This window comes from Rhinopithecus roxellana, chromosome 13, assembly GCF_007565055.1.
Source record: "Rhinopithecus roxellana isolate Shanxi Qingling chromosome 13, ASM756505v1, whole genome shotgun sequence".
Lineage (NCBI taxonomy): Eukaryota > Metazoa > Chordata > Mammalia > Primates > Cercopithecidae > Rhinopithecus > Rhinopithecus roxellana.
The window spans coordinates 17,103,327-17,114,518 of NC_044561.1; the positions used below are offsets into that span (position 1 = coordinate 17,103,327).

Genomic DNA, 11,192 nt, shown 5'->3' on the forward strand with positions numbered 1-11,192 from the left:
TAGACCTCGCCAACCAACCTCTGCTAGCTTCCAACTTTTCTTCTTTAGCTTTCTCACCTCTCTCAGCCTTCATAGGACTGAAAGTTGTTAGGGCCTTGCTCTGAGTTAGGCTTTGGCTGAAGGCAATGTTGTGTCTGGTTTGATCTTCTTTCCAGACCACTCAAATTTTTCCATACCAGCAATGAGGCTGTTTTGATTTTTTATCATTTGTGTGTTCACTGGAGTGGCACTTTTAATTTCCTTCAAGAACGTTTCCTTCACATTCACAACTTAGCTAACTTTTTGGTGCAAGAGGCCTAGTTTTCATTTTGTCTTGGCTTTCAACATGCCGTCTTCACTAAGCTTAATCATTTCTAGTTTTTTATTTCAAAGTAAGAGATGAGTGACTTTCCCTTTCACTTGAATATTTAGAGGCCATTTTTGGGTTATTCATTGGTCAAAATTCAATATTGTTGTGTCTAGGGGAAAGGGAGGCCCAAGGACAAGAAGAGAGACAGGAAATGGCTGGTAAATGGGGCAGCCAGAACACACACATTTATCAAGTAAGTTCACTGTCTTTTTTTTTTTTTTTTTTTTTTGAGATGGAGTCTTGCTCTTTTGCCCAGGCTGGAGTACAATTGTGCAATCTCGGCTCAGTGCAACCTCTGCCTCCTGGGCTCAAGAGATTCTCCTGCCTTAGCCTCCCAGGTAGCTGGGACTACAGGTATGCACCACCACACCCAGCTAATTTTTTTTGTATTTTTAGTAGAGACGGGGTTTCACCATGTTGGCCAGGATGGTCTCGATCTCCTGACCTCATGATCCACCTGCCTTGGCCTCCCAAACAGCTGGGATTACAGGCGCGAGCCACCACACCCAACCAGTTCACTGTCTTATATGGGTGTGGTTCATGGCACCCCAAAACAATTACGAATACAATCGTAGTATCAAAGATCACTGATTACAGATCACCATAACAGATACAATAATAATGTAAAAGTTTGAAATTTGTGACAATTGCCAAATGTGATGCAGAGTCACCAGATGAGTACATGCTGTTGGAAGGATGGCATTGACAGACTTGCTCAATGCAAGGTCGCCACAACCCTCCAATTTAAAGAAAACACAGTATCTGCAAATTGAAATAAAATGGACCACAATAAAACAAGGTGTGCCTGTATAAATACACATTAGTATTCTCCTTCAGGCAGATCTAGTGTGTTTGAATCCAGTTCCATGTCTCACTGTCCTTGCAGCGTTAAGCAAGTCACATTACTTCTCAGGGCCTCAGTTTCCTCAGTGTAAAGGAAATAACAGCTTCCATGTAAATGCAGGTGAAGCAATTAGCAAGGTATCAGACACAGAGATAGTGCTTAGAAGGTGTTAGTTCTTACTACTAATAATTTACTATTAATAACTATGACATAATGCTTGCTATTAATAATGTGTGTCTTATCCATATTGCTTTTCTTGGTTATTATTAACCATCCTTATAACTAATGCAGTGCCCCTTACCCAGCAATAATTCTGTAGTAATAAGTGTTCCAAAACTACATATTCCTCTCCCTACCAGTCTCCTGACTGTACCTCTGCCCCACACCCTCCTTTCCCCTCTGCCCTGGGACCTACTTTTTAAAAGCACATTTGAACAGAGCCATTTTAAAACAGAGAGCTACTGTATTCTGATTTCCTCTCTGGCCCAGAGTAAAACATGCTTGATAAAGAGATATTATTTTAAGGGAAATGAGGCTAAACACACTTTTAGTGAGTTGAAAAACAATCAATTTAAAACCAATTAAGGTAATTAAAGAAAATGCCCAGTGAATTAACACTCAGATTAAAAATAACAAGGCTAATTAAAAACAACACTTTCATTGAGTTCCCCAATTACCAAATCACATTATTATTTTGAACTTGCTATTCATTTCAACTCAGTAAAAGTGAAATTTTCTTTTAATAAGCTTCATTTCTGTGCTTAGGCAAATACTTTCTATATATGTCAATATTTTGTGTATGTATGTGCTCATATAAAAAATATTAAATTGTTTGCTTTGCCAAGAAGCTGAAATAAATAACTAGGGCAGTGGTAATGGTTACCACTCTGGTCTCTGAATCCAGTAACTACAGTGTCTCTTGATAAATCCCAGGTGTATGATAGGGACTCAACAAAGAGTTACTGAATTAATGAACGGGTATCCAGATTTTCTAAGATATCAACCTGGGAAGGGGGGCGAGTCAGGGAAAACTGAAGATAAAAGTAGAAAGCAAATGTTTTCTTTGAACTGCGGTGGGTTTAGAAAACCCAAAAGTAACCAACATTTAAAAATCAGGAGGTGAGCTGGGCACAGTGACTCACGCCTATAATCCCAGCACTTTGGGAGGCTGGGGGGGAGCGAATCACAAGGTCAGGAGTTCAAGACTAGCCTGGCCAACATGGTGAAACCCTGTCAATGCTAAAAATACAAAAAATTAGCTGGCCATGGTGGCAGGCGCCTGTAATCCCAGCTACTTGGGAGGCTGAGGCAGGAGAATCTCTTGAACCTGGGAGGCAGAGGTTGCAGTGAGCTGAGATCGCGCCACTGCACTCCAGTCCGGGTAATAGCGCGAGACTCTGTCTCAAAAAAAAAAAATCAGGAGGTGTTACTTAAACATCTAGATTTCCAGCATCTCTTGATAGCACATAAGCTCTAGAAATAATGGGCCTGTGTTTCTATACAGCGACACGGGCGTTGCTAACAGCAGTTACTAATAGCGTTACTGGCGTTACTAACAGCGGCTCCCTTGATCAGAGCAAGGGTTCCTAGGGGCTCCTGCGTTTGCTTCCAGCCCTACTCCTCACTTCTATAGTGACAGTGAGGGGTAATTGCTATGTTCTGTATGCTTGCACCTCTTTAGAGAAATAGTTCTCAGCGGCCGGGCGCGGTGGCTCAAGCCTGTAATCCCAGCACTTTGGGAGGCCGAGACGGGCGGATCACGAGGTCAGGAGATCGAGACCATCCTGGCTAACACGGTGAAACCTCGTCTCTACTAAAAAATACAAAAAACTAGCCGGGCGAGGTGGCGGGCGTCTGTAGTCCCAGCTACTCGGGAGGCTGAGGCAGGAGAATGGCGTAAACCCGGGAGGCGGAGCTTGCAGTGAGCTGAGATCCGGCCACTGCACTCCAGCCCGGACGACAGAGCGAGACTCCGTCTCAAAAAAAAAAAAAAAAAAAAAAAAAGAGAGAAATAGTTCTCTGGAATGTTTTTATCTCAAGTGGGAAAATTGTTGAAAGCCACATTACTTTTCATATATTTGCCTGCTTTATTTAGTTACGTACCTGGTTGGCCCTAGAGGTGTTTGAAATAAATGTGACCTCCCATCTACTGGGATATACAATCATGAAAGAGGTAATGAATCAAAGCCATGTAATACAATCAGATGCTAAACTGGTACCACAATGTAATCCAATTTAGTGTTCCGCAACCTCACAGAAATGTTCAGATCAGGAGGGATGTTTGATGTACAGTCCAATGGCCTTATTTTACAAACGAGGGCCCGGAAGCCCAGAGAAGGGGAGTGACTTACCCACGGTCACACAGCGAGTTAATGGAAAGGCTCAAGTCAGGATCTGAGGCTCCTGGTGCTGGTGTGGAGTCAGGGCCACCAGACTCCACAGGTCATGGAGATTACACAGGTGGCATGTCCTCTGAGAATGGGCTCAGCTGACGTGGCATCTGCTAGGGGAGGTCATGGAGGTTACACAGGTGGCATGTCCTCTGAGAATGTGCTCAGCTGACGTGGCATCTGCTAGGGGAGGCTGAAATCTAGTCCTTGCCCCCTTGGCATCTGGCTCAGAGCTGCTTCCGCTGAAGGAAGCCGCCTTTTCTTAATTAGCAAAGAAGATGTTGTGAGGACTCAGAGGAGCCTGCGTGGTGCAGTTTTCATAAAGGAAAAAGAAACAAGACAGGGCTTTGGGGTCAAAGAGATCGAGGTTTGAATCTTGACTTGTCCCCTTATTCGTAGTGACATCTCAAGCAAGTCACAATATATCTGGGTCTCAGTTTCTCTGTAAAAATGGGGCAAAGCACAGTAGCTCACACCTGTAATCCCAGCACTTTGGGAGGCCAAGGAGAATTCCTTGAGGCCAGAAGTTCAAGACCAGCCTGGGCAACATAGCGACACCCCATTTCTACAAAAATAATAATAATAATAATAATAATGAAGGCCGGGCGCGGTGGCTCAAGCCTGTAATCCCAGCACTTTGGGAGGCCGAGACGGGCGGATCACGAGGTCAGGAGATCGAGACCATCCTGGCTAACACGGTGAAACCCCACCTCTACTAAAAAATACAAAAAACTAGCCGGGCGAGGTGGCGGGCGCCTGTAGTCCCAGCTACTCGGGAGGCTGAGGCAGGAGAATGGCATAAACCCGGGAGGCAGAGCTTGCAGTGAGCTCAGATCTGGTCACTGCACTCCAGCCTGGGTGACAGACCAAGACTCCGTCTCAAAAAAAAAAAAAAAAAAATAATAATAATAATAATAATAATGAAAAAGTGGTGTTGGGCCTGTAGTCCCAGCTACTCTAGAGACTGAGGCAGGAGGGTGGCCCAGGGGTTCACTGCTGCAGTGTGACCATGCCACTGCACTCCAGCCTGGGTGACAGAGACCCCATCTCTTCTATAAAAAATTATGTATATACATACATACCTATATATACATATACACACACACTATTAAAATTATGTTCACCTATTTCTTTTTACTTTTTAAAATGTGCCTACTAGAAAATGTATAATTATACACTTGGCTGTCTCTAGAGTTCCAGGGACAGCACTCCCATGGCTGGGGGTAGAGGATGAAAAATAATGCCTAACCCACAGAGCTGTTGTGAGGCTGCCCAGTCCTAAAGCTGGTGACATAATAGGTGCTCAGTAGAAGCCCCATTGTTACAGAGTCACAGAGATGGGTTACAGCTCCTTTTAGTTTTCAGTCTCCTAATGTGCCTGTAGTGCTCTCAAAAAAACGTGGCAAGAATCACCCCAGCCCAACCCCACTCTCCCCTGGCAGCAGCATGTCGCAGGGAGAAGAGATCAGCAGGCAGACAGTCGGCTTTGGCAAAATGCAATTCACCATCAACAGCCCTGACACCCAGAATTTGAGGATGAGGAGAGTGCACCTTGATTGTTGGGGGCCTTGGAATTCTACTCAAAGTCATTTCTGAGTGGCTACAACATCCCCAAGCTTAGATGCCCCTTGGCTTGCTTGTGAAAGCCTGTGTGCCCTGTGCGGTGACAGAGAGAAACCAAGATTCTCTTTGAGCTTTCTGTGGCTCCTCTTCCAATTGGGAAACCTTAATAAGACCCAGTCTCCACCTCTGTGTGGTGAGAAGAGTAGTATCTTCCCTACTGACCTCTCTAGATCAAGTGGTATGTTGCTTTTAAAAGTTCTTGGAAAAGTTGAGAGAGCAACCCAAAAAGTAAGAGTTAATTCTTGTCATTGTTTCCAAAGAAATACATCTTCAGTGTGGAAAATACCCGTGAGAAGAAAAAGAAAAAGGAAATTAAAATCCTTCATAATCTCACCACTTTAATGATTATTTAGTGTCTCATTACTCAAAGTAGGATAAGCTGGGAACCCGTTAGAAATGCAGAATCACAGACCCCGCCTGTATTAGTTTTCTCAGGCCACCTTAATAACAAAATGCCATAGACTGGGGGGCCTTAAACAACAGACATTTTTTCACAGTTCTGGAAGCTGCAGGTACAAGATCAAGGTGCTGGCAGGGTTGGTTTCTGGTACAGTTTCTCTCTTTGGCCTGCAGATGGCAGCCTTCTTTGTGTATCCTCGTGTGTCTGTTCCTCTGTGCCTACGTACATGACACTCCTGATATTTCTTTCTCCTCTTATAAGGACACCAGGCCTATCAGATTAGGGCCCCACCCTATCACCTCACTTAACTTGAATTACCTCTTTAAAGATCCTATCTCCAAATAGAATTGCATTGAGGGTTAGGGTTAAGGCTTTGACATATGAATTGGGACAGGACGAACACAATTCAGTCCATAACACAGCCCAAGACCCACTCTATCAGAATCTTTATTTTGACCAGATCCCCAGTGATTCATACGCACATTAAAGTCTGAGACACACTGGTTTTAGTGTACAATCTTCCAGTCCTTTTTATATATGTTTTTACATATGTGCCAAAATAAAACCATATGTACTGTATTCTAAGCTATTTTGTTCAGCAGTATATTTAGCATATGTTATTAACAGTATCCTATGTCATTTAATATTAGTCAGCCACATCCTATGTGATGACCACAGCATATTCCATTATACAGATGTATCTTAATGTTCCTAATTACTTCCTTACGGTTAGGTGTTTATACGGCTTTCAATTTTTCACCGTTATAAGAGACACTGTAATGAACATCCTTGAAGCAACATTACTTGTGTACAGCCATATCTATCCTAAGAAAAAAATTGAACTGAACCTTTTTTTTTCTGGCCCTTTAGGAGGCCCTCGCCAAGCTCAGTCTCCTCAGCCCCAGAGATCTGGAAGCCCCTCCCAGCAGAGGCTCTCCCCACAAGGCCAGCAGCCCCTGAGCCCCCAGTCCGGATCTCCACAGCAGCAAAGGTCACCAGGCTCTCCACAGCTATCCCGGGCATCCAGTGGCAGCTCCCCAAACCAGGCCTCCAAGCCAGGTGCCACCCTCACCTCACAGCCCCGGCCCCCTGTGCAGGGCCGTAGCACCTCCCAGCAGAGTGAAGAGTCCAAGAAGCCAGCACCACCCCATCCGCATCTCAAGTAAGTGCTTTGGGAATTGGAAAAGGTATAGGATCGAGCTGGGGTGTAGGCAGAGCTTGGCTGATTCAGGGTTAGGGACTTGGAGACAAAGGAAGACCCAACGAGGCCTTTTCTAGACTTCAAATAGGTAAAAACAAGACTAGAGGATGGAATTTGCTGGGGAGGCCCAACAAGGTTAGAGTATAGATTAGACACCACTGTGACCCTCCATGTATACACATATCAGTTATTTTTTGCTGCATAACAAACCACCCCAAAACTTAGTGGCTGAAGAAAACAATCATTTTCTTTGTTCGTAATTTTTTGGTTCAGCTGTTTGTTCTGAATTTAGCTCAGTTGGGAGGTTCTTCTGCTGGTGTCTCCTACAGCGTTACAGGATAAAACACAGGATACCCAGTTAGATTTACATTTCAGATAAAAAACAGATGATTGTGAGTGTAAGTATGCCCAAACATTGCATGGAATATACTTACACTAAAAAAAAGTCTTAGCTTTTCATCTGAAATGCACATTTATCTTCATATTTGTATTTGCTCAATCTGGCAACCCTACTTTCCTGGGATCACTCATACAACTGCAGTCATGTGGCAGCTTCACTGAGGCTGAATGGTCCAGGAAGGCCTCACACACACATCTGGTTGCTGGTGCTGGCTGTCAGCTGGGGCCTCTCTCTCTCCATGGGGTCTCATCCTCCCCAAGGCTAAGCCAAGCTCTCTCACATGGTAGAACTGCTTTTAAAAAGGGAGAGAGTACAAGCTGCAAAGCCTCTTGAGGCCTAGCCTTGGGAGTTATGAAGTGTTATTCTATCACATGCTTTTAGCCAAAGCAAGTCACAGGGCCAAACCCACATTCAAGAGGTAGGAAATAAGCTCTTGGTGGGAGAAGCCATGAAGTCACATCTCAAAAGGGCAGGCTCCAGGGACAAGAGGAATCATTGCAGTCATTTTTGTAAGCCATCCATCACAATACACATATACATCCTGTTTCCCCTCAGGCCCATCTCTTGGTTTGAGGTCCTAAAGAGAGGTCCCAAGTAACTGTTCTTTGGAAAGCTCTACCTTTCTTCAAGGCCAAATGTTGATCATCACAGTTCATAGCTAACAGCTATTGTCCACTTACTATGTGCCAAGCACTTTACTTACTTGGGTTTTTTTAAGTTCTCACAAGCTTAGGAGTTAATAACTATTTCTTATCCCCATTGTACAGATGAGTAGCCAAGAAAGATTAAATAACTTGCCAAAGGTTCCAGTTAATAACTAAAAGAGCTGGGATTAAACTCAGGACATCCAGTCCAGATCACGTTAACAACTATTTTTTTGTATAGGTAATATATTCACATGGTTCAACGATCTAAAAGACATCAGGCCAGGTGTGGTGGCTCACACCTGTAATCCCAACACTTTGGAAGGCCAAGGTGGGTGGATCACCTGAGGTCCGGGGTTCGAGACCAGCCTGGCCAACATGGTGAACCCCCATCTCTACTGAAAATACAAAAATTAGCTGGGTGTGGTGGTGCACACCTATCATCCCAGCTACTTGGGAGGCTGAGCTAGGAGAATCACTTGAACCTGGGAGGCAAAGGTTGCAGTGAGCTGAGATTGTGCCACTGCACTCCAGCCTGGGTAACAGAGTGAGACTCTGTCTCAAAAAATAAGTAAATAAATAAAAGATATCAAAGATGTATATTGAAAAGCCTCATTGCTCCCCGATTCTCATCCAATGCTTTGCTGCCCTGTTCCCCAGAAATGACTTTTGTTAGTTCCTATGTGTCCTTTCAGTGCTTCCTTATGCAAATAAAAAATATTTGCATAAATAATAAAAATGTTCAGCTCCTCGCCCTCATTTTCTTACACACACAGGAGTATTCACTCTCCACACCATTCTGCTCACTGATTTTCATGTTTAATAATAAATCCTGGAGCACCCAGTTCCTTGGAATTTTATTTTTTATGGTCTCATAGTATTCCACTGTACAGTTGTGCTATAATTTATCTAATTAATCCACCACAAATAGAAACTTGGTTTGATCTTACAAATAATGCTGCAATTAATAAATCTTAACATACACTTTCATAGTTGCAAGACTCACTCTAGAGAAAATAACCTGACACGGTATTGTTGGATCAAAGGATAAATGTATTTTTAGTTTGACAGACACTAGCAAATGGCCCTCCTGGCAATATGGAATAGCAGCTGACAGCACAGACTCTAGTCAGACTGTCTGGGTTCAAATCTAGTTCTACTACTTAAAAACTACACGACCGGCCAGGCGCGGTGGCTCAAGCCTGTAATCTCAGCACTTTGGGAGGCCGAGACGGGCAGATCACGAGGTCAGGAGATCGAGACCATCCTGGCTAACACGGTGAAACCCCGTCTCTACTAAAAAAATACAAAAAACTAGCCAGGCGAGGTGGCGGGCACCTGTAGTCCCAGCTACTCGGGAGGCTGAGGCAGGAGAATGGCGTAAACCCGGGAGGCGGAGCTTGCAGTGAGCTGAGATCCGGCCACTGCACTCCAGCCCGGGCAACAGAGCGAGACTCCGTCTCAAAAAAAAAAAGAAAAAAAAAAATGATACGACCTCACATAAGTTGCCTAACCTCGCTGTGCTTCAATTTCCTCACATGCAGAATGGGGACAATAACCCCACAGGGTTATTATAAGGATTGCAACGAGTTTCTGTACAGTTGGTGCTTAGAATGCTGCTGGCACCATAGAGGCTTATCTGTGTACAGCCTGTCACCACATAAGAAGATCAGTCCAGCTAATCACAGGACAGACAAGGGCTCTGGGCCTTAAACCAGGTTTGGTCACCGACCTTACAGTGTTCTAGCTAAAAACACGTAAATTTCCTGACTTACTGCTTTGAAGAATTTGGCTCAATTCAAGTCAGCGGGTATTCACCAAATACCTACTCTGTGCCTTGCTCTAGGTAAGACTCTCTGAGGGGTAAGAAGCAAGGAGTAAAAGACAGTCCCTGCTTTAAAGTCCCCAGTTTTTAATGTGATGACGGCATCACATGCAGAGCTCTTAAACTTTTGACACATTTACATAATCTCTTCCTATGTCTGTTGCCTCCCCTCCTATGACTGTGAGCCTCCCGAAGCAGGGCCTGAATCATATTCATCTTACACCCCTGTCCCCTAGCACGGGGAAGTGCTCAGCAAGCAGTTGCTACAGGCTGGCATTTGGGAAGCACTCAGAATGGCACCTGCCATTCAAAAAGTTGGCACTAAAAGAATTCCAAAATTCTTTGGAATTTGTTAAAGATTCCAAATCTTTAACAAAAGATTTGGGGGGGCAGAATTGGCCATAAAGACATTGGAGAAGAGATGGGAATTGAAGTCCAGAATGTCAGGGCTGGAAGAGGCCTGAGGGTCAGCAGGACGAACCCTTGGCTCTACAGATGAGATAAAGGAAGCCCTGAGAAGGTAAGTTCCTTGCCCGAGGCCACAGACATCAAAGAGCAGAGAAGGTTCTAGAATACAGGCCTCCTGATACCTAAACTAGTGCTGGAAATAACTATAACCTGATGTTGATACAGCACATTGCAGTTTACAAAGTGGGTTTGTACCCACAGGCAGGAGAGCAGCCAAGCTACTACTCCAGCAATGCCTGCTGCCTCAACAGCCTGGCATAATGGAAAGAATGTGACCTCTGGGTGCTCCCCCATTACTTGCTGTGAGGACCTGAGCAAGTTAATTGACTCTGTGAGCCCCTATTCCTGAACCTAAGAAATGAGGAACATAACCACCTTGCAAATGATGTGTGTAATGTACCTAACATCATGTAAGCATTGGAACTGCCTGGTTTCTGACCTTAATAACCTTAGGATGATTGGGGTAGCCCATCTGGCTCACAGGCAAGCCCCCAAGACCCATTTCTTTGATAGTCTATGCCTTGTCTTCCTCAACCCCCTTGCCTTTCTGTTTCAGCAAATCTCAGTCCCTGACTAACAGCCTCAGCACATCCGACACCTCCCAGCGTGGGACCCCAAGTGAAGACGAGGCCAAGGCCGAAACCATCCGCAACCTGAGGAAGTCTTTTGCCAGCCTGTTCTCTGACTAACACCATCCAGGCTGGGAGGGGAAGAGTGCTCTGCTACACTCGTCCCCCTCCTGCCTCATCTTCCTTCTCAGCCTTGGTTCCTGATGAGAACAGAATGGAGGGCCTGAGAACATACTTTCTAAATGCCTTTGACCCAGGAACTGATTATATTTGTTCCCATTTTCCTTGACATTCCAGCACTGTCTGACTGAGAGGTGGGCCTTTGAGAGCCTCCAGGTTCCTCAAAACAGGCCTGAGAGATGGGCGTCACATCCCTCTGCCTACCCACCACATACCCTGCTTCCCTGCCAGATAACCAAGTGAGATGTCTGCGAGTGGCTAGTTTTCACATTCTTATTAGTGTTTTGCTCACCTTTGGG

At 44.7% G+C, this 11,192-nt stretch overlaps 1 protein-coding gene across 2 annotated transcripts in view; it reads left to right on the forward strand.

Moving 5' to 3' along the window:
* Positions 1-10,971, forward strand: part of SYN3 (synapsin III) — a 547,449-nt gene extending 536,478 nt beyond the window's left edge. For both annotated transcript variants that reach the window (XM_030915417.1, XM_030915416.1), the window contains exons 13-14: positions 6,477-6,768; positions 10,701-10,971. In XM_030915417.1, the coding sequence (XP_030771277.1) occupies positions 6,477-6,768; positions 10,701-10,833 (425 nt within the window). In that variant the 3' untranslated portion in view covers positions 10,834-10,971. The remainder of the gene's footprint in view (positions 1-6,476; positions 6,769-10,700) is intronic.
* Positions 10,972-11,192: the final 221 nt, after the last annotated feature.